Source organism: Macaca nemestrina, chromosome 11 (genome assembly GCF_043159975.1).
Source record: "Macaca nemestrina isolate mMacNem1 chromosome 11, mMacNem.hap1, whole genome shotgun sequence".
Lineage (NCBI taxonomy): Eukaryota > Metazoa > Chordata > Mammalia > Primates > Cercopithecidae > Macaca > Macaca nemestrina.
Window position 1 is genome coordinate 130828549 of NC_092135.1, and position 24194 is coordinate 130852742.

The following is a 24194-nucleotide window of genomic DNA, read 5'->3' on the forward strand; positions in this document are numbered from 1 at the left end:
TGTGATGTATATTAGAGATATTTTACAGTATACAGTTGTCCCTGAGTGTCCATGGGGTTTCGTTTTAGGATGTCCTTCAGATGTTAAAATCCTTGGATGCTCAAGTCCAAGGATAATGTAAAATGGCATAGTATTTGCGTATAACCTGTGTACATGCTTCTATATACTTTAACACCTCTAGGTTACTTATAATGCTTAATACAACAGAAATGCTGTGTAAATAGTTGTTCCGCTGTATTGTTTAGGGATTAATGACAAGGAAAAGAAGTATCTATATATGCTGGTACAGATGCAGTTAAAAAATTTTTTTCCATCCGAGGTTGGTTGAATCCATTGACCAGAACCCATGGATATGGAGGGCCAGTTATGTTTACAATTTTTATAGTATTTTCCATTTTTAAGCTCCCATATCTTAAAATTACTTTCAAAATGTCACTTGTGAAATTCGTTAGTTTATTATTTTAACTTGACAATCTGAGGCAACTTTTAAAAAGTTTATATTTTTTTTATTTAAAAACTTTTTTTTTTTAAAGAGATGGAGTCTCACTATGTTGCCCAAGCAGGTCTCGAACTCCTGGGCCCAAACCATCTGCCTGGCTTGGCCTCCCAAATTATAAATTTATTTTTATTTATTTATTTTGTAGAGACGGGTTCTCACTCCATCGCCTAGGCTGGAGTGCGGTGGCAGGACCACACCTCACTGCAGCCCCAAACTCCTGGGCTCAGGTGATCCCTCCATCTCATCCTCCCAGGCAGCTAAAACTACAGGCATATACCACCATGCCCAGTTGATCTTTAAATTTTTTTTTTAGAGACCACGTCTCCAACTCCTGGGCTCAAACAATTCTCCCATCTCGGCCTCCCAAAGCGCTGGAATTACAGGTATGAACCTGTAATACAGGTACTTGCCTGGTGGTTCCTGGCCTGATCCAAGATAATTTTTAAAAGAAGCACTAGGCTCGAGAGACTGAGACAGGAAGATCACTTGAGGTCAGGCCAGGAGTTTGAGACCAGCTTGAGCAACATAGTGAGACACACTGTCTGTTAAAAAAAAATCACTAGGGGGTAAAATGCTAAATGCAGAAAGTGAGGAGAGTTGAAGCTCTGTGATAGGTAAGGAGGGTCCTTATTTTAATAATCTTTGATGTACCTCATGGTGAGAGGGGAGCCATTACTAGGAAGTAATAGAAACTAAAATGTAAATATATTACCCTTCATTCACTCCCCATTGTTCCAGAGATAAAGGGAGAGAATCCTTAACTTAGTCCCCAGTGTCCTGTGTGGTCTGTTCCTACCTGTCTCTCTAGCTTCATCTTAAACTATGCCTCGTTCCCCCAGATTAACATAGAAAGGTGGGGAATCAGAATATAAGGGTTGATTTATTCATTTCGTTTTGCCTGCTATATTATTGTTTTAAGTAGTAATTTTAAAATCTCATTTTTGTGACTCTAGTTGAGAGAAGCATAAATAAAATGCTCTCTAGCTGTACTTTCTGGCCTGGAATTCCACATTTAATCTCAACTAATTGTATGGAGATATTTTTCTCGTTAACAGGTTTCTCCTCATAGAAAAATCTGTTGTAAAAATACGGAAAAGAATGGCAGCGGAAACGCAGACGCTGAACTTTGGGCCTGAATGGTGAGTTTTCAAAATCTCATCCTCTTTGATATTGGATGACTAATACAGTAGTAAAGTATTTGACAGGTGCTAGGTGGTTTATAAATGTGCATGTTTTTGAGACTTTTGCTTTATGTGCCTTGCTGAAAACAATGTGTTAGTTCAGGAATAAATTATATTTGGTAAATGAGTGTATTCTATACTTAATTAAAATTTTTTTTCTTTGTCTGGTTATATATGTAATGATGGCGGGAGTCTGACCCTCCTAGAAAATTATTTTCTGTTTATTTAAGTCGTTGTCTAGGTGCATATACAATTTTATGTAAGTATAATTATAACATTTTTATGTCTCTATGTTTTCTGCTACATTGTTTTGTCATTGCTATTCATAGATTCATTTGAGAAATAGTTTTCATTGAAGTACTATTTGAAAGATGGCCTAGGCAGGTAGTTCAGTGTTATACTAGCTGTTAGCAGTAGCCTGTCTAGGATTGAGTTAGCGTTGGACATGATAACAATTAATTGACCTTTGAGTCTCTTACAGATGTGTTTGGACCCCGAATATGGAATTCTCATGGAATTTTGAGATCCATCACATTGTAGTGTGACTTTCCCCCCTCCCCTCCTTTCTTTTTCCCCAAAGTCGGTGATTGAAGATCCTCTCTTCAGTGGCATCAATAATAATAATTAATTTTTCTATTCAAACCTTGGGCAACCCCTTTGGTAATATCAGAAGCAGTATCTAAAATAGATAAATTGGATTTATGTCTTAAACTCTTGGTTGTTCAGGTGGGTGTGGTTCAATAAATGATATAGACTTCCTAGACTTCCTGTAGTAACTCTGTTTGAGGAGTCTTATTAACTTACCCTATTAGAAACATTTCTTTTTATTAATATATGTGATCTTGAAGTTTTCTTAACCTTTATAGCCAGCATTTGGAGACTGAGGAGAAATCACTGTTTGAAGTTCTAAGAACTGATGGAACTCCTGTATTTTGAGAGTTTATTTAGAACATGTTAACCTAAGTAATGCTGTACTTGTTTCAGTTATTCCTTTATATTTTAAAAATGATTTTATTATCAAATTAATATGTTTCTAAAAAAATTAGAAATAACTAGTAAGCCAGAAAATACCATCGTAATTTCAACATCCATGGTACACACTGTAAATATCTTGGTGTATCGTTCCAGGTGGTTTTATGTATGCTTATTTGTGTGTGTATATATATATTTATTTTTTACAAAAATGGGATCATACTGTACCTTTAGTTTTGTAGCCTGCTTAAAGAAATAACCAAATCAGAAACATCTTTTTTTAATCAATAAATATTTTCTCTTGTATTAAACGGTTGCATTGTATGGATGTACCGTCATTTATTCAACTAGTCCTCTAGATGTGGCATATAGAAGCTGTTCTTGATTTTTCATTATAAAAATATTTTTAATGAACATTCTTATAGTTAAATCTTTATTTCTACCTTAATTCTTTTTATCAAGTGGATTTAAATTCATATAAGTTACTTTTTAAGCCATTTTGTGTGCATCTCATCCGCCTTTATCTAGAATTTGTAACTGCTTCTCTTTTATATTTACATACCTTCAGGTCTGTTTCTTTATAAAAACATGGTTAAAATTGTCAGCTAATTTAAGGAAGTTGTTTTTTTCAGCATCCTGCTGTTTATAGGTAACAGAAAGGGAACACCAGGAATTTAGACACATCAAAAGGGAAAAGAAAAACTGATGATGTTTTAGAATCAATATACATTCAGCTTGATGCCCTATAGTATGGGTTGGCAAATTGTGGCCTGTGGGACTGTAAAGTTTTTGTAAGTAAAGTTTCATTGAAAGACAGAGACGTCCATTTGCTTCCATATTTTCTGACTGCTTTCATGCTACAGTGGCAGGGTTAACAGAGGCCATTTGGTTCACAGAGCTTAAATATTCTCTGGCCCTTTACAGAGACAGTTTGCTGGCTCCTGCCCTATACCATGAGTTCTCAAGGTCATCTCAGTGTAGTATTGAGCATCTTTGAATAGCATCTTACACATCCTCCTTTTTATTGATACTCTGAAATTTTGTTTGATGGTATTTCACCTGAGTGGCTCAGTGTTTTGTACAAAATTTGAATTGAGGTAGCCTTAAACAGAGGGCAGTCACCATTTCCATGCTTAAACAGTAGACTCACCTAATTGTATATCTGTTACCTTGCAGACTAGAGCTTAGGAGCATTCCCTTAGTCATCTGAAATGCTGATGAACTGAGGAATGCAGGTGTAAGTAGGCATAGTGCCCTATGTGTATCATCTGTCACAATTCCTTCTGGCAAAGGGAATATATGAGGCCCTTTAAGTAATCCTGAGCTGGAAAGTTACAGTAGGTGTAGAGAGTACTACCTTATTTTTCTTCACATATGACGTTCTTTGTGAAACTTGAGGTAAAGAGCTGTGCCCAGGGTACTTGAGAATCAAGATTTAGATTGATGACATCGGACCAGTGTGCAATTAACTCTAAATGAGACAGAAGCACTAAGTGATACGGTGTTTACTAAGGTCATCATTTTTGTGAATAATGTAAAACATAATGTTCAATAAGGAATACTTAAAATGAACCAATTTATTTGTATCTTGGGGCAGTTGTGAAGATGGGAGAACATTTAAAATTTCGGTAGGGACAGACCATGAGTGGCTGTAAGCTTTAACTTTTTTTTTTTTTTTTTTTTTTTTGAGGTGGAGTCAGCCTTGCTCTGTCACCCAGGCTGGAGTGCAGTGGCGCAATCTGAGCTCACTGCAACCCCTGCCTCCGGGTTCAAGTGATTCTTCTCCCTCAGTCTCCTGAGTAGCTGGGATTACGGGCACCCACCACCACGCCCAGCTGATTTTTGTAATTTTAGTAGAGACGGGGTTTCACCATGTTGGCCAGGCTTGTCTTGAACTCCTGACCTCAGGTGATCTGCCCACCTTGGCCTCCCAAAGTGCTGGGAGTACAGGCGTGAGCCACTGCGCCCGGCCAAAGCTTGAACTTTTTAAGGTCTGTGGAATCATTAGGTCTTAGATTATTTTTCTACATAGAATAAAAAAATATATTACGTTATCATCAGAGCAGTTTAAAAGGGTATGATACATTCAATGCCAAGTATATCCTTTCTAGATATAAAGCAATAGTGTCTTTAAGCCTTTCCTCAAATGCTACCACCTTAGACCTTTCCTGACAATCTGTATAACTCTCCACCCTTTACTCCCTTCCTTGCTTAATTTTTTGTCATGTTTTTATATCAAAATGTAACATGCCAAATATTTTATACATTCATTTTGTTATTTATATCCTATCTTTCAACCCCCACTAGACTGTGAGCTCCATTGAGGGCAGGTACTTTGATATAGATTTTTGTACAGTTTGTTAACTGCTGTATCTCCAGTGCCTGGCACATAGCTACTGAATAAATATTTATTAAATGGATGAATTGTTGGAAAGTAAAGTTGTTTTTAATGTTTTGCTCTTGTAAATGATATGTATGTATACCCTTGAACAATTTTGTTTTTATCACTGATCATTTTATTTGGATTAATTTCTTGGAAGTGGAATTATTAAATCAAACGTTTTATTTTTAAGACTTTGGATGATATATGGACAGTTTGACCACTAGAAGGATTGTATGAATTGAATTATCATCTGTGTGTTTGCTCTTGACAAAACACTAAGCACCGACTTGATAATTTTTGTGGTGCTAAATTCCTTAGATTTAGGTCTTTTAGAGTTTTTTGTTGTTAGTTTCATTAACAAAATAAACACACTTATTCCAGAAAATCTGGTGGAAACAATACAAGAAGAAAAAGAAAAGGGTTAGGCATGGGCTGGGCGTGGTGGCTCACGCCTGTAATCCCAGCATTTTGGGAGACTGAGGTGGGCAGATCACTGGAGGTCAGGAGTTTGAGACCAGCCTGGCCAACATGATGAAACCCCATCTCTACTAAAAATACAAAGTTAGCTGGGTGTGGTGATGTGTGCCTATAATTCTAGCTACTCAAGAGTCTGAGACAGGAAAATCATTTGAATCTGGGAGGTGGAAGTTGGCAGTGAGCTTAAATCGTGCCATTGCACTCCAGTCTGGACAACAAGCCTGGGCAACAAAAGCAAAACTCCTTCTCCAAAAAAAAAAAAGAGAAAAGAAAAGGGTTAGGCATGGTGGCTGGCCCCCAGCTCCCAGCACTTTGGGAGGCAGAGGCACGAGGATCACTTTGAGCCCAATAGTTCCAGACAAGCCTTGGCAACACAGTGAGACACCCTTCTCTACAAAAAAATAAAAAAAAAATTAGCTGGGCTTGGTGGTGCATATGTTTGGTGTCAGCTACTTGGAAGGCTGAAGTGGGAGGATCATTTGAGCCTGGGAGATCGAGGCTGCCATGTTTGTGCCGCTGCACTCCAGCCTGGGTGATAGAGCAAGACCCTGCCTCCCAAAAAGGAAAGGAAAACAAAAAGACCAACAAAGGGAAAGATCTAGGTAGGACCCTAATCCTACCACCCAGAGTAGCTTTGCTAACGTTTTGGTTTGTATCCTGTTTGCAAATGTATCTTCAAAATATTTTAAAAAAAATATTTAGGCTGGGCGCGGTGGCACATGCCTGTAATCCCAGCACTTTGGGAGGCCGAGGGGGGTGGATCACTTGAGGTGAAGAGTTTGAGACCAGCCTGACCAACATGGTGAAACCCCATCTCTGCTAAAAAAAAGAAATTACAAAAATGAGCTGGGCACAGTGGTGTGCGCCTGTAATCCCAGCTACTGGAGAGTCTGAGGCAGGAGAATTACTTGAACTTGGTAGGTGGAGGTTACAGTGAGCTGAGATCATGTCACTACACTCCAGCCTGGCTGACAAAGCGAGACTCTGTCTGTAACAAACGAACAAATATTTGGTGATTTAAAACACTTTTGAGCATCAAAAATCTATTCAAGTCGAGTGTGGTGGCGTGCACCTGTAGTCCCAGCTACTGAGGAGTCTGAGGCTGGAGGATGACTTGGGCCTAGGCGTTTGAGACTAACCTGGGCAACATAGTGAGAACCCATGTTTAGAAACAAAAAACAAACAAAAAACAAAACAACAACAACAAAAACCTACCCGGATAAGTCTAGATAAGGACTTTATTATAGGGAGAATAATTATAGACATTATCTGGCTTTCTTGGAAGGAGCCAAGAAAGCTCCTTTGGGAGTTTCCTCTGTCTCATCATCTTGGTCTTAAGGAAGTTTTCCCAGGTTTTTCCTTGCAAGGATGAGGGAAGTACTTGTTTTCTTCCCCAAAGTATTTTATTTATACATTTGTTAAAATAGTTATGGCCTTGTGATGTACCTGTATATGTATTTGCGCCTTGCTCAAGAAGAGCTAATTCCATTAAGAAACGCACTGTATTTCTCTCTTTTGGTAAGCCCATTGTTGAGCTTAGTGTACTGGACATTGGCATTAATATTTAGTTAACTAATTTAGTTAATAAATGAATGTTGAATGAAGCCATTAGGGTCTTATGGGGGGCGGGTAAGAGAATGCAAACCTGAGATTGCTAGCTTACTGTCGATAATTGTGGGATTATGTGAAAAATGAGACATTCTGGAGGATGAGATGTGTTAATATTTCCAGTTTTCAGACAGGGTAAAATATTTCTATGTGAACTGAAGGAGTAGTAAATTAGATGTTTTTGAGGGTTATATTTTGGAAGAGAATATTTGTTCAGAAAACATTTTATCAAATGCTTGCTCTGTTTTATGTCTTGGGTTAGGTGCTAAGGCAATAAGGATGAAAATACACAGTAACTAGTTTTGAATTTAATGGGGAAGCTGACACTAAATAATTTCACTATGTCGTAATGCTGTAAAGGAATTATAATGCAAGCACAGGATATTCAGCTGCCTATTTGATTTTTCCACTTAGATTTCTTACAAGCATCTCATACTCCATATTTTCCAAAACTGATCTCGTTAGTTTTGCCTTTATATGTATTTCATCTTAATACCATATGTGCCCATTTGCTCAAGCTAGCAGTCTCAGAGTTATCTTTGATAATTCGTTTTACTTCTCTGTTCCTATATCCAGTCTGTCACAACATCACGTCAGTTTTATCTCTACAGTATCTCTGGAATCTGTTCATTTCTCTGAATCTCTGTTGCTATCACCTTAGTGAAAGTTGCCACCATCTCTAACAAATTTTGCACCAGTGGCCTACTGATGTTTCCTGGCTTTTTTTTTTTTTTTTGCTGGGGGAGATGGAATCTCACTGTGTCGCCCAGGCTGCGGTGGTGTGATCTCGGCTCACTGCAACCTCTGCCTCCTGAGTTCAAGCGATTCTTCTGCTTCAGGCTCCTCAGTAGCTGGGACTACAGGCATGTACCACCATGCCTAGCTAATATTTGTATTTTTTAGTAGGGATGGGGCTTTACCATATTGGCCAGGCTGGTCTTGAACTCCTGACCTCAAGTGATCTGTCCTCCTCGGCTTCCCAAAGTGTTGGGATTACAGGCGTGAGCCACTGTGTCTGGCTCCTGGCTTCCATTTTTATTTGTCTTCTATTTGTTTTCCTCACAGCAGCCAGAGTAATCTTAAAATGTAAATTAGAACAAGAATTCTCTAAAATCTCTTCAATATCTGTATGTCCACTTATATGACTTTATTATTTTCTTCCACTAGCCTCTTAGTTTCATGAAGGCTGTACAGGAACTTGTGTTTAGCAAGGCCTTGAGGATCTCAAATTCTCTTTTTCCCTCCCTTCCCCCTGACTCTTCTTCCAGCTCTCTATCCTCATTCTTCCTTTCTCCTTCCACTTAACCTCTCTTCTTCCCAGCACCTCTCTCTATCCTGTTGGTGATTAGGAAGAATATTCCTGCTAGCAGAAAGGACGCATGTGAAGATAAGGCAAGGAACTGATTTAAGAGAGGAACTTCATGATGCATAATGTTTACCTTTGTTATGTGAAGTGTGGGAGATAGGAGCTTGGAGGCAACCTTCTGTGTTAACAAGACTTGAATTTTATTGGTCATTGTATGCCAGTGAAAAAAGAATTGGGGCTGGGCGCAGTGGCTCACCCCTGTAATCCCAACACTTTGGGAGGCTGAGGCGGGTGGATCACCTGAGGTCAGGAGTTCGAGACCAGCCTGACCAGTATGGTGAAACCTCGTCTCTACTAAAAATAAAAAAAATTAGCCAGGTGTGGTGGTGTGTGCCTGTAATCCCAACTACTCAGGAGGCTGAAGCAGGAGAATTGCTTGAACCTGGGAGGCAGAGGTAGCAGTGAGCCGAGATTGGAGTGCACTGTGCTCCAGCCTGGGTAACAGAGTGAGCCTCTGTCTCAAAAAAAAAAAAAAAAAGAGAAAAAAAGAAATAAATAATTCTTAATAACGTAGGGGAGTAAGACTAGTAAAATCGTTTAGGATGCTTTTGCAGCAGTCCAGGCGGGAAATAAAAGTGTGTGAATAAAAATTAGGTTAGTTGGATCAGGGGAAGACTTGAGAGATGGAGAATTTAAAACTAGTAGGATGTGGTAGTTGGGTATGAGAGATGGTAGAAGGTGAGGAGTAAAGTATGAATCGCAGATTTTTAATCCAGTGGCTGATTAAATTGGGATATCCTTAACTGTGTTTGAGAATATGGGCAGTGAAGGGGTTGGATGAATAAATTGATGAGTAGGGTTAGGGTTTTGGGCATATTGAACCTGATGGGCTTTACATGGTTGTGTATGAAAGCCTGACTATAGGAGAGGTCACAGCTGGACTTGAGAATCACAAGCTTACATAGAGGTGCCTTTTGACTCCCATACCGTCACACTATTGATTGACTATCCAAATTGCTTTCATAAGCTGAAGTTTGGATTTTGGACACCACTTACCAAGCGAAGATTTTGGGAGTATCATGGGGATTTGACGGGCCTGCTGCTGCCACTTATTTACTACCCATGGTAGAACAGGGCCTCCTTTGTTAAACAGATCTCATTATAGGCCAGAAGGATGAAGGCGATGAGGACTGAAAATTTTCCTGTGAATTTGGCAGTGTTGAGGTTGTTGATGAGCAGTGCAGGAGCTAGTGGAGTGGCAGGAGAAGCCAGGCATGCTGCGTTTTGAAGTGACTAAGAAGCGAGGAAGTAGAGATGTTTCTGGATGAAGAGGAAAGATGAACAGTGCATAGCTAGAAGGGAGATGTTGCATCAAAAGTTTTAAACAAATGAAGAGATATGTTTAGAGACAGAAGAAAGCACATAGGGGTTAAATTTGTAGAAGATAGGGTTGTATGGAGGAGATAAAGATCATATATGGATTTTTTTAACTTTTAGGTTCGGGGGTACATGTGAAGGTTGTGTAGGTAAACTTGTGTCATGGGGGTTTGTTGCACAGATTTATTTCATCATCCAAGTGTTATGCCTAGTAACCAGTAGTTTTTCCTGCTCCTCTCCCTCCTCCTGCCTTCCACTCCCCAAGTAGACCCCAGTGTCTGTCATTCCCTTCTTTGTGTTCATGAGTTCTTAGGTGGATTTTTAGTGAAGAATATTACACAAATATGTTTTAGCTTTTCTAAGTATCTGTAGGTGAAGAGGGACTTGGAATTGAATTTGTCAATTGTTGAATCATAGTACAGCCATTATCCTAATTCAGGCAACTGTCTTTTAGTTTGAGTTACTGCCAGTTTGCCTCAGTTTCTTTTTATAGCACCTGAAGGAAATCTCTGATTGTGTTATTATGTTATTTTTGTATTTTTTATTTTTTGTAGATAGAGTCTCACTCTCACCCAGGATAGAGTGCAGTGTTGCGATCATGGCTCACTGCAGCCTCTACCTCCTGAGGCTCAAGTGATCTTCCCACCTTAGCCTTCCAAATAGCTGGGACTACAGGCATGCATCACCATGCTCTGCTAATTTTTTGATTTTTGGAGAGACAGGATCTCACTGTGTTGCCTAGACTGGTCTCAAACTCCTGGTCTCAAGTGATCTTCCCACCTTGGCCTCCCAAAGTGCTGGGATTTACAGGTATGAATCACCATGCCCGGCCTTTGTGTTACTCTTTTTTTTTTTTTTTTTTTTTGAGATGAAGTCTCGCCCTGTTGCCAAGGCTGGAGTGCAGTGGCACAGTCTCGGGTCACTGCAACCTCTGCCTCCTGGGTTCAAGCAATTCTTGTGCCTCAACCTCCCGAGTAGCTGGGACTATAGGCATGTGCCACCACACCTGGCTTATTTTGTATTTTTAGTAGAGATGGGATTTCACTATGTTGACCAGGCTGGTCTTGAACTCCTGACCTCAAGTAATCCACCCGCCTCGACCTCCCAAAGTGCTGGTATTACAAGCATGAGCCACTGCACCTGGCCTGTGTTACTCTTAATAGATCTGGTGACTATAAGAAATGTTTAGTCTTGGACATTGGAAAACCATTGGTGATACATTGGAAGGGACAGGGTGGTGAATACATTTGAAATTTTATTGTGAGCAGCAATTGAAGAAATTAGGAATATTAGGTCATGGGAAGGAGTCTTTGAGGAGTAAAGGTGATTATTTGCCAATACCAGAATGATTTTCATTTGAAAGAGTGCTTAGATGTGTACTCCTCTGGTAGAAACTGTTGGGAAACATTGGTTTGGTGTTAAGGAAGATATTTTAAAACAATTTCTAATAAAATATATGTATATTTTAAACTGTGGCTATTTTAAATAGAATTTTGAGACCTAATTGTTGTAAAGATTGTGGTTTTTTTTTTTTTTTTTTTTTGAGACAGGGTCTTGCATGGTCACCTAGGCTGGAGTGCAGTGGCTGTTCACTGCAGCGTTGACCTCCCAGGCTCAAGCAGTCCTCCCACCTCAGCCTCCTGAGTAACTGGGACCACAGGCATGAGCCACCATACTCGGCTAATTTTTGTATTTTTAGTCAAGGTGGGGTTTCATCATGTTGCCAAGGTGGTCTTGAACTCTTGTACTGAAGTAATCCACCCTCCTTAGCTTCCCAAGTGTTGGGATTACGGGTGTGAGCTAACCTGCAGCCGGTCAATTGTGGTCTTTTTAGTAATAAAAACCTCAGTTTGAATCTTTGTTCTGCTGCCTGTGACTGTGGACTAGTTGTTTAACCCTTCAGCTTTATTTTTATCTGTTACATTTGGGTTGTTGTGAAGGTTAAATTAGATTAAATGAGCTAGTTCCTATGTAAAATTTTCAGCTTCAGTGTTCAGTGGATGTTAATTCTACTTCTTTAGTAAAGAGCCCAACTTTACAGGAATCTAATAGAAAGCAGTTTCTTGGAAGGTACTGGAGTAGTGCCTTTCTTCTTGAAAGGAGTGATTGGACCACTCCTTTGTGGGTATGTTGTTTTCTTACCTGGTTGTTTAACCTGTTTTGTGGGGGTTGAACTAAATGACCTCCAAGCCCACGAATATTTGGAAAGGAAACAAAGAGTAGCAATGAGCACTCCCAGAACCCAGGTTGTGGTATTTCTATAAATGAAAGCGAATCCAGACCCCCTGGAAATGATTGATTTCAGGTCAGAGGCAAGAAAAATACAAGATGATCCTGGAACGTTCTGACATACCAGATAGAAAAGAAGCTGTTAAAGACTGCTAGGGTCATGTCAAAAGGACCCAGGAGCCAACCTGAAGAGTCTCCCACTTTTCAAAGATGAGACAATTGAAACACTGTTAATAATTGCTGTGGATTGAAATATATTGTTACTGTTGGACACTGTTGGACTGTTGTGCAAGTGAACCTAGTCATTATTTTGAAAACAAATAAGACTTAAGGCTTTTTCCCTCCTTTCTTGTATTAAGCAGTATCATTCGGTAACTAGACCAAGTAGTATAAGAGGAAAATTTCTTTTTGCAGAAGTATTCCAACTAATATATAAGGGAGGAATGAAAGAATATAATCACTTACAACCTTAGTGAACTTAGGGAACCAAGCATTGATCATCAGTTACTGCAAGTATCACAAACACGTCATCACAATGTGTGCCTCTTGATGGAATAATATACCCCTACATACGAAGTATTGCCAAAAAAGAACCCAAATTAATGAAAATCTCAAAATCTCTATACCCAGTCACCAATTTACATGAAATGCAAAAGACAGAAAAACGTTTAATTATATCATGGATAAAATCAGCAAAACCCAGACTTTAAAAAAATGTTTTGGGTCAGGCATGGTGGCTCGTGCCTGTAATCTCAGCACTTTGGGAGGCCAAGGTGGGAGGATTGCTTGAGGCCCAGTTGGACAATATAGTGAGACCCTGTCTCTACAGGAAATACAAAAAGTAGCTGGGCATAGTGATATGCGCCTGTAGTCCTAGTTGCTCAGGAGGCTAAGGTGGGGGAATCCCTTGAGCTTAGGAGGTCAAGGTTGCAGTGAGTTATGATCGTACCACTGCACTCAAGTCTAGGTGACAGAGTGAGACACTGTGGGGAAAAACAAATTCTTTGAGAAATAACATTCTTAAATATTTGTGTATGGAATGCTAAGCCAAAACTTTTCCTCAAAATAATATCAAAGGAAGCTTAGATAAGGTGGTGGAAAAAGCAGGATTCGCCATGGATTGTTGGTTTTGGGACTGAGTGATTGGTACACGGGAGCTTGTCATCTGCTTCTTGGTGCATTTATGAAAATACAAAAATTTTCCATAATCAGTAAAAAAAAAAAAAAAATTTGACCCCAACAGTCTCACTTTACTAATGCATATTTTTTCTTTAAATATTACTTTCTTCTTGTAAACACATTTTACTGTTTACTATGCATACGCTATTTTTAATGTGCACATATTTACTGTGCTTTACTTGGCCTTCATATTAATATTTAATGTGTCATAGTTTAATAGATTGTTCCCTTTTTTGTTTTGTGAATAAATCTTAGCAATTTGGGGCACATATTTCGATGCTTTTGTTGAATTTTCCCTCCATCTAAACGAGAATTAAAGTAGCTTGGTCCCTTTAACCTTTGATACCAGCTACTCCTGATGTTAGTTTTTCTACTTGCTGTCTGACACAGTGCTACAGTAGAATCTTACTTGCCGTTTTTTGCTGAAGTTTTCTTCCCTGTCTTTTTCCCCATAAAAATACATTATTTTAAAATTAAAATAGTCCCTTTTCCCCAAGTTCTGTTCTTTAGAGGCAACTTTTGTTATCAGTTTGGAGTATATTTTTTGTCTTCTTAGCAGTAAATGTAGTTTTCACTTTCTCTTTGTACTTTACTGCATTTTCAGATTCTCTACACTGACCATTAATTGCTTTTATTAAAAACATTGTGAAATGTTTCAGGCATATAAAAATATAAATTGTGATAAACACCTGTGTATTCATTGGCAAGCTGCAAAAATTAAACATTGCAGGTACAATTAAGGCTGCCTTTATAGTCTTATCTTTTGTGGATATAACCTTATTCTCAATGTTGTATTTGTCAATTTCATGTTTGTTTCTATGCTTTTGCTGCAGTTTGTATGTCTTGAAACAGTATAAACCTACTTGCAGATTTATGCATTATATATAAAAATTATTACTATAGGCTGTGTTTTGATTTTTGTTTTGTATAGCATACTTTATTAAATATTTTAGCCATTATCAAATTGCCAAATAGGTAATTAAATAACTATTATCAAATCATTCTTCGAAGTGATTGTTTCAGTTTATAATACCATAAACACTACTTGAAAGTTTCCATTGTTTTACATCCTTACCAATACCTGGTATTATCAGACTTATTAAGTTTTATGAATCTAGTGAGGGTAAGGTAGTATCTCACTTTTGTTTTAATCATATGTGCTTTTTAAAATTTGGAAAAATGTGTCCCTTTTTCATTCTCTAAGCTTCTGGGGGACACAGCCATGATGCCTTTTAAGTTGAGGAATTGCCACATGGTTGTCTAGTTATCTCTCAATAAACTGCCCTCTTAGTGTGCCATGACACACTAAGATTGTTATAAAGCTAGTCTGATACTTTGAGATAGTAGGATTTCTTTTTGCTTTTCTAAAGAACTAAAATGATTTTTTTTAACAGTGTATAGTATAAAAAGTCTGTAGCGCCAGAACATTTGACATATTCTTTGTCTTTTCTATTCTAGGCTCCGAGCTCTGTCCAGTGGTGGGAGTATTACATCCCCTCCTCTTTCTCCAGCATTGCCGAAGTATAAATTAGCAGATTATCGTTATGGCAGAGAAGAGATGTTAGCACTTTTCCTTAAAGACAACAAGGTAAGGAAGTAGGAAAAGAGTTCAAAATTATGAATGAGACTTTGGGATATATACCATGATGTATTGATACATGAAAATTGATTTATTTTACTAATGTATTGACCCATGCTTTTTCTTTCCACCTTACTGTTTCCCTGCTTTGAAGCCTGCAATGGTTAACAGAGGGTCTTCTGAGTGTTATCACACACTATATTTTAGGCAGCTTCATGGAAACAGGAGAGTAGTCAGCACTTACTGCCTTCTCTAGCTAACTTCCTCTTAACCCCCCTTTCAAGTCTATTTGTATCCTAGTTCAGTGGCTAAGAAATGAAGAATTTTTCCTTTCTCTTTATTGTACCTCTTATCCTACTTTCCAGTTAAGAGGAGGAGCACCTTTGACTATATAAAATTTTTGGTGGAGAGAAAACCTTAAAGTGTAACACTACATTTGTGTCACTTAGATCAAAACTGAAACAGTGTAAAGTATACTTTTATTATGACTTTTATCTTACTCACTGAGTGACTAGTAAGAAATAATATTTTGTATTTTTTCCCAATATGCTTTTTTTTTTTGAGACAGAGTCTTGCTCAGTCACCCAGGCTGGAGTGCAGAGGTGTGATATCGTCTCACTGCAACCTCTGCAACCCAGGTTCAGGTGATTCTTGTGCCTCAGCCTCCTGTGTAGCTGGGATTATAAACATGCGTTATCACACTTGGCTAATTTTTTTTGTATTTTTAGTAGAGATGAGGTTTCACCATGTTGGCCAGGCTGGTCTCCAACTTCTGCCCTCAAGTGATCTGCCTGCCTTGGCCTCCAAAAGTGCTGGGATTACAGGCTTGAGCCACAATGCCCCACCTCCAGTATACTTTGTTTTTCAGTGATCTAGAATTTCACATTTTAATGGTGGTTGCTAAGGACACATACAATTGCTTATAAAACTCTCCTTATCATCTTCTGCTTTGCATTAAATGTAGAGACTTTTATTCCTCTACTTTGTGCTCTGGAATAGCAGAGTTAGTGCTAAATCCAAAAGTGGCAATCACTTGAGAAAGCTGGGGAGTATTGACTGGGGTTTTTAATATTGACTCTCTCAAAATGTGTAAGGACTGTAGAAGTCAATTATGGCTGAATAAGCTTTAATCTGTATTTGTAATAACAATAAACAGAAGAGTATTTTTTCTTGGATTTATCTTCTTGTATTTCTTCTTATTGCAGGAATAGCATTAATCTCATGATCATGTGTTTGGTCCTACAGATACCTTCAGACCTTCTGGATAAAGAATTTCTGCCTATCCTCCAGGAGGAACCCCTTCCGCCATTGGCTCTGGTACCCTTTACAGAAGAAGAACAGGTTTGTAATTAGCTCTGAGCCCCAGCAAACCCTTATTCTTTTCCTGCTAAGGCATGAAAATAGGAAGTTACTATTTATGCGCTAAGGATTATCCTGCATCCTCATAGGTCTGCTTTCTTCTATTGGTATGTTGATGCTTATTAGTTGACTAGATTTTGCTGTAGTATCTAGCTGTTGAGTATTATTTGGAAACGTTTGTAGATCCTTAAGGACATTGGGAACCATTGTTTAAAACTTAAGTAGCACTTTTGGAGGCCGAGGTGGTCAGATCACAAGGTCAGGAGATCAAGACCATCCTGGCTAACACGGTGAAACCCTGTCTCTATTAAAAAATACAAAAAATTAGCCGGGTGTGGTGGCAGGTGCCTGTAGTCCCAGCTACTCAGGAGGCTGAGACAGGAGAATGGCGTGAACCTGGGAGGTGGAGCTTGCAGTGAGCCGAGATCGCGCCACTGCACTCCAGCCTGGGCAACAGAGCGAGACTCTGTCTCAAAAAAAAAAAAAACTTAAGTAGAGGAAGAGTGATTTGCGGAGAGGGGAGGAAATCATCTTTGCAAATAAACAGATGTTCAGAAGTAATTGCCAACTTGAATTCTTACCAGTGCATTTTACCACTAAGGGAAAAATGTAGATCTTCAGCTCAAAATGCATTCAAAACTCTTCTATCACCACTTTGTGTGTGTGTGTGTGTGTGTGTGAGAGAGAGAGAGAGAGTGATGTGAGAAAGTAAAACTTGTGGGCTGGAAAGTAGTGAATTTAGTGTTGTTCCTGTTTATAGTATACCTTGTCCTGTGCAAAGAAAATAAAAGAGTTTCTGATTTTAAGGAACTTAGGAGGAATGTAGAAAAATGGAAAAATAAGCCTTGTTGGAAAGCTTGAATGTTACTTTATGGGCATCCATATGGGAAGAAGAGAGTCCAGGGAGCCAAAAATATATCTGTTTGACTCTTAGGAAAAGCTAAAGCAAGAGGTAATAAAAATCTTTTCAAATACTCTATGAAATATTAAAATCCTGGGCATTTGAAAGAGAATTTTTCAAGAAGGTTTTAAACTATGAAATATTTTGAACTATAAAAATGTTGGGGCCAGACGCATGACTCACACCTATAATCCCAGCACTTTGGGAGGCCGAGGTGGGCAGATCACCTGAGGTCAGGAGTTCGAGACCAGCCTGGCCAATGTGGTGAAACCCTGTCTCTACTAAAAACAAAAAAATTAGCAGAGCATGGTGACACATGGACGTAATCCCAGCTACTTGGGAGGCTGAGGCAGGAGAATCACTTGAACTCGAAAGACAGAGGTTGCAGTGAGCCGAGATTGCATCACTGCACTCCAGCCTGGGCAACAGAGCGAGACTCCATTTAAAAAAAAAAAGAAAATGTTGGCATATGTCCTTTACACTTGGTACAAAAATGCAGAAGTGTGATACACAGGAAAATGCACCTCGGACATGGCTGTAGCCAAAGGTCTTCCTGGCAGAGGGGTAAAAACTGAGCCTTAGGGATTAGGGTAAAAAAGAATCCTGCAATTCAACTAATATTGTAATCCTTTCCATGCCAGCTGCCGCCTTTCCCAAAGGCAGCGAGTGTTGGCCATTTCTTATGTATTTTTCTGAGTAAATATGGAAATATATTTTCCTCCTTTTAATACAAGTGGTGCAGTTCTGTACTTCCAACGTCAAGTATTTTTATTCAAAGACTTCCCTGCAGTTTTGGAAAAATTTTTTTCCATCGTTTTTGTTTGCATTTCTTTGCCTGTAGCAGTAAACAGTTGTTTTTCAGATGTTTATTCATCATTTATATTTCTTTTAATATTTTTCGTACCTTTGCCAATTTTTCTTTTGGGATATTCATCTTTTTCTTGTTGGTTTATGCTATTTATATGAGCTCTGTGTGTGTGTGTGTGTTTTGTTTACTTATTTAGATTTTACTTTTTGAGATAGGGTCTTTCTCTGTCATCCAGGCTGGAGTAAAGTGAGGGTCTCAGTCTGTCACACAGGCTGGAGTACAGTGGCATGATCATAGCTCACTGCAAGCTTGAACTTCTGGGCTCAAGGGATTTTCCTGCCTCAGCCTCCTGCATAGCAGGGAGTACAGGTGCATGCCGCCACATTTGGCTAATTTCGTTTTTTGTAGAGACAGGTCTCGCTCTTGTTATCTAGGCTGGTGTTAAACTCCTGGCCTCAAGCGATTCTCCTGCCTCAACCTCTCAAAGTGCTGGGCTTATAGGCATGAGCCACCATGCCTGGTCTGGCTCCTCATATTTTAAGGTCATTGACCATAGCTGTGCCCAGTAAGTTTTCTAAATGTCAAAATTGCATTTATGATTTTATTTATTTCTTTTTCTTTTTGAGACTGAGTCTTGCTCAGTCACTCAGGCTGTAGTGCAGTATCACAGTCTTGGCTCACTGCAACATCTCCCTCCTGGATTCAAGGGATTCTTGTGCTTCAGCGTCCCGAGTAGCTGGGATTACAGGCATATACCAACACGCCTGGCTAATTTTTGTATTTTTAGTAGAGACAGGGTTTCATCATGTTGGTCAGGCTGGTCTCAAACTTCCTGAACTCAAGTGAATCCTCCTGCCTTGGCCTCCCAAAGTCCTGGGATTACAGGCGTGAGCCACCATGCCCGGCCACATTATGATTTTAAATACAAAAGCTAATTTTACGAGCTGCTTATACCAGTTTTATTCTTTTGTGATTATTCTTTTAATTTTTAGCTATTTACATATTATTTTTTAAAATTTCCTTTTATGTTTCTTTAAATGATTTCCTAGATGTCTTAGAGACTAAATGTGTCAGAAGAGGGAGAAGGACATGCTGCTACTAGTTACCAAAATGAGGTAGACTTTTATTCAACAGAATGAATAATTGAATTACCCAGAAACATCTTGTAACATTTTAAAGAAATTAGTGTGTAGTAAGTACAGAAATCACTTGGAAAATCAAAAATTATTTTGCAGATGTTGCTTGGAATCTGTTGGTTAACTGCAGCTGACCAGTAATAGTTGGTTAACAATTCAGAGAAGAATAAAATTCGATATACACTACACCTATACACCAAAATTAGTTCTAGAGCGACTAAAGGAGTGTGTTTAATTTTGTTCTTATGATGGAAATGTTTATCTTAAGGTCTGTATTCTGTGATCACAGCATCTTGATGCAAGGATTGGGAGGTTTTCACTGTAGCCACAGAAGATCATCAGGTCCGTTTTGAAGGCATTTAAAAATGCATCGTTTGGGATTTCCTGATGCATATTTGGTAGCCTTCATCATTTACCAAATATGTTGGAGTAGGACAGTGCTTAAAGATGGCAAAAAAGTCATCAAAAATTTGATGTTTGTCCTTTGAATGATCAGGTACCCCTTCAGAGATTAGTATTGACTAGATCTTCCTAGACTAGAGTTTTGTGTACTTTTTCTTTTGGTACTCCTAGGGAGGTAAATACTTTAATAACTTAAAGCAGGCTTCTTGCTGCATGTCTTTTTCCTGAAGTTAACTGAATATACTAACATACTCATTATACTGACATACTCATTCTCCTTCTCCCTCCATGTATCTATGTATCAAATATACTGAGGAAGAAAATGCATTACTCCTGCAATTTAGGTAACTGTTACAAGACTGGTGTATTTTATTTATTTGACATCAAAGAAATTACTTTATTTATTCATTCTTGAATAGATAATACTTGTATGTATACATAACAAAATTCAGAAAGCACAAAATGAAAAGCAAGTCTGTGACTCACCCAAACTCTGCCACCTATTACTCTTCCTCAGAAATAACCACTATTTCCATTTTCTTGTATTCCCTTCCAGGGGTGCTTACGGTGTCTGCAACTATCTGTATTTCCCTTAAACACTGCTTCACACACACACACATACACACACACACACACACACACAAATGGTAGCATGCTATGCACACAGTTCTATACTTGACAGCTTCTATTTATTTATTTATTTGTTTGTTTGTTTATTTATTTATTTTTTGAGACGGAGTGTCACTCTGTTGCCCAGGCTAGAGTGCAGTGGTGTGATCTCGGCTCACTGCAGCCTCCACTTCTTGGGTTCACGTAGTTCTTCTGCCTCAGCCTCCCGAGTAGCTGGAATTACAGACACCCGCCACCACGCCCGGCTAATTTTTGTATTTTTAGTAGAGATGGAGTTTTGCCATGTTGGCCAGGATGGCCCCGAACTCCTGACCTCAAGTGATCCACCTGCCTTGGCCTCCCAAGGTGATGGGATTACAGGCGTGTGCCACCATCCTCGGCTATTTTTTGTAATTTTAGTGGAGATGGGGTTTTGCCATGTTGGCCATGCTGGTCTTGAACTCCTGGCCTCAAGTGATCCGCCTGCCTTGACCTCCCAAAGTGCTGGGATTACAGGTGTGAGCCACCGTGCCTGGCACTTTACAGTTTTAAGCTAAGCGTCTAAGAGGTCATGACATACTTACTTAGCTTTTAGTATGTATTAGACACTGTTGTAAGCACTTAACATTTAATGTGTTGAGTGCTTGCAGTGACCCGTGAGGTAAATAAAAATATACCTATCTACATTATATAGATGAGGAAAATGAGGCACAGAGAAGTTGAGTGAGTTTAGGGGCCAGAATTCAGTCCCAGGGAGTTTGGCCTCTCCGTGTTCCTAATTACAAGTATGCTCCATATCCCTGTATATTAGGTTGACGGGACATTGCAGTTTTTGTTATCATACAGTTCTGCCTAAGAAATAGAGTTGTGGCTGGGCACAGTGGCTCACGCCTGTAATCCCAGCACTTTGGGAGGCCAAGGTGGGCAGATCACAAAGTCAGGAGATCGAGACCATCCTGGCCAACGTGATGAAACCCCATTTATACTAAAAATAGAAAAAATTAGCCGGGCATGGTGGCATGCACCTGTAGTCCCAGCTACTCTTGAGCCAGGAGAATCGCTTGAACCTGGGAGGGGAAGGTTGCAGTGAGCTGAGATCGTGCCACTGCACTCCAGCCTGGATGACAAAGCGAGAAAGAATTGTTTCTTTCTTTCTTTTTTTTTTTTTTTTAATCAGCAGTACGGAATTTTACATGTGGAAGACCATGATTTTTAAATTAGGATTGGCTAATACGTAGATGGCTTCCATATTTTGCCTTTATAAACAGTACTGTAGTTAATGATCTTTCTATTTATGTTAGTTTTTACTTGGGTAAGAAGTAGAATTGTGTCGAAGGGGATGGACATGTAAATAATTTTTAGAAATTGCCTTCTAGAGAGATTATACTAGTTTATACTTTCATCAGCAATGTATGGTGTTTGTGAAAATACATGAGTTTGAGGCCGGGCGCGGTGGCTCAAGCCTGTAATCCCAGCACTTTTGGAGGCCGAGGCGGGCGGATCACAAGGTCAGGAGATCGAGACCACAGTGAAACCCCGTCTCTACAAAAAATACAAAAAATTAGCCGGGCGCGGTGGCGGGCGCCTGTAGTCCCAGCTACTCAGGAGGCTGAGGCAGGAGAATGGCGTGAACCCAGGAGGCGGAGCTTGCAGTGAGCTGAGATCGCGCCACTGCACTCCAGCCTGGGCAACAGCGTGAGACTCCGTCTCAAAAAAAAAAAAAAGAAAATATATGAGTTTGTCCCCACGTGTACAAATGGGTGCATTTGGGTTTTATATATGTGATAATTTGGTTAATAGGTGTTCAACTGCATGGGATCCTAGCATACATAATGCAGTTAGCTCTGACCACCATTATTTCAATATTAGAGTATATTAATCTGGATTTTGGGACTTCATACTGTTGTTTAATTATAATAATACCCAGAGACATTATTCAGTACCCCACTGCTGACTCTGTTCTAAAAGGTAAGTTAATATGTATGTTTCAATCAGCTTTCTTTTTTATTAAGTACATTTTATTATAGTTTGCAATAGAAATATAATTTTTGAGTTTGGTGTCTTTCTCTTATTTTTGGTTGTCAATTATATCTTAAGTCTTTAGTTTTGAAGTTACTTGATTATATAATTATATACCTATGAACTGAAAAAAAAATCTTATTTACACTGATAAAGTTCCTAAAACTTATTGAACAAATTGTTGTGAATATTCTGAAAAAAGCAGCTAGGAGAAAATGACCTATTTATTACAACAAATTAAATAATGAAAGTAGAAGTTTTTTTTTTTTTTTTTTTTTTAGCAATTAGGTGTTGACTTCTTCAAAAGAAGGTGATATAGACATTATATTTCAGTTGATTTTGAATCAAAATAGAAAGTCAGTGGAAACCAGTTTGGACTAAAATATTAGTTGAATTGCAAGATTCTTTTTTACCTTACTTCTTTCTTTTTTTTTTTTTTTTTGAGACAGAGTCTTGCTCTGTCACCCAGGCTAGAGTGCAGTGGCGTGATCTCGGCTCACTGCAACCTCCGCCTCCCGGGTTCAAGCAATTCTCCTGCCTCAGCCTCCCAAGTAACTGGAATTACAGGCGCCCGCCAACGTGCGCGGCTAATTTTTGTATTTTCAGTAGAGACAGGGTTTTACCATCTTGGCCAGGCTAGTCTCGAACTCCTGACCTCATGATCCACCCGACTTAGCCTCCCAAAGTGCTGAGATTACAGGCATGAGCCACCGTGCTTGGCCTTTTACCTCAACTCTTAAGCCTAAGGTTTTCTTTCTGCCAGGAGAACCCTTGGCTACAGACATACCAAAGGTGCACTCACTATCTCTTTGTACTTGATCCTGTTCCAGATTGGCTGAAGTGCAAATGCAGGTTAATAACTGAGTGATTGGGTTTTACTTTAATTTATTAAGTATTCCCTTCATCTTCCCATTAATGTGTTATTTAGATGGTTGGTCTTATTTAGATCCTTGGCTCTTTCCCAGTCACTTCTGATTCCTGTCATTCTATTGAATACTACTTGGAGTTGCTAATTCACATTGATGTGCAGAATGTGTTATCCTCGCATCAGACCTTTTGGTAACTCCCTTTCATTTTCACCTTTCACCAGTTAAAGGCTTACAGGACCCTTTCAAACTAGATCTCTTTTGTAAAATTTTCTGTATTTATTCTGTTGTGTATTTTCCCTATCTACTTCTGCATACATAGAGCATTTAGTTTGTTTGCTTGTTTCCTCATCAAACCTAGCATAGTGTAAGACACTGGTTGTCAATTTTGTTGATCTGAAATGTTAATTTGCAATTATCAGGTAAAGTCAAGTTTTGGATCATCTCGTATGTTGTGCAGTTATGGTTTTCCATTGCTAGTAGTTAAAATTAGATGCCATTTTATAGATGCAGTGGGAATGTGGGGAGAAGCAACATGTAGTTTTATCTGTTTCATCCATTTTTTTCTTTCTTTTTTTCCTTTTTCTCTTTCTCTCTTTTTTTTTTTTTGGCAGAGAAACTTTTCCATGTCTGTAAATAGTGCTGCTGTCCTGCGATTGACAGGACGAGGAGGAGGAGGAACAGTGGTGGGGGCTCCTAGAGGTCGAAGTTCTTCAAGAGGGCGAGGTGAGCTTTCATGTGAAAAAAGTAATAATGGAGGAGGAGGATAGAGAACTTACTTTTAAAATATTTTAATGCCTGATTTGATAAAAACTGTTCTTTGACATTAACTGCATACTAAATGGCCTGAACATTTATATTCAGAACCATTTTTTTAAGGTATCTCCTCTATAATCCCTGATTTGCAACAGAGGAGTATAATTCTAGCTGTACAGATTTGAACATGAGGGAGTCTAGACAGTCCCAATTCACTCTGAGAAATCCATGTTCCTCATCCATGTTCCATGTTCCTCATCCCCAGGGAGCCTTATACTTTGGGAGCCAACGCTTCCTGAAGTGACTTAACTATGGAAGCAGCACTGAAGTACCTGCAGTCCTCTGTGACAGTTTCTGTGTGAGGGGCGTGTGCCAAGAGCTTCTCCAGCCAGAGAGGGGCTTTAACAAAAACCGCCTCATCAGGACTAGGTCCTTTAGGGGTAGAACAAAAGATAATTCTGCCACATTCATTTATTTAACCTATAGTTTTACAGATTTATGTCTTGGAAAAATAGTTCTTATTTTGATATTACTCGTTTCTTTGATAT

At 39.0% G+C, this 24194-nt stretch overlaps 1 protein-coding gene across 7 annotated transcripts in view; it reads left to right on the forward strand.

Moving 5' to 3' along the window:
- Positions 1–24194, forward strand: part of LOC105473906 (GRB10 interacting GYF protein 2) — a 164072-nt gene that overhangs the window by 37608 nt on the left and 102270 nt on the right. For all 7 annotated transcript variants that reach the window (XM_071073568.1, XM_071073566.1, XM_071073567.1 and 4 more), the window contains 4 exons: positions 1555–1638; positions 14670–14799; positions 16036–16131; positions 23505–23616. In XM_071073568.1, coding sequence (XP_070929669.1) covers positions 1598–1638; positions 14670–14799; positions 16036–16131; positions 23505–23616 — 379 coding nt within the window. In that variant the 5' untranslated portion in view covers positions 1555–1597. The remainder of the gene's footprint in view (positions 1–1554; positions 1639–14669; positions 14800–16035; positions 16132–23504; positions 23617–24194) is intronic.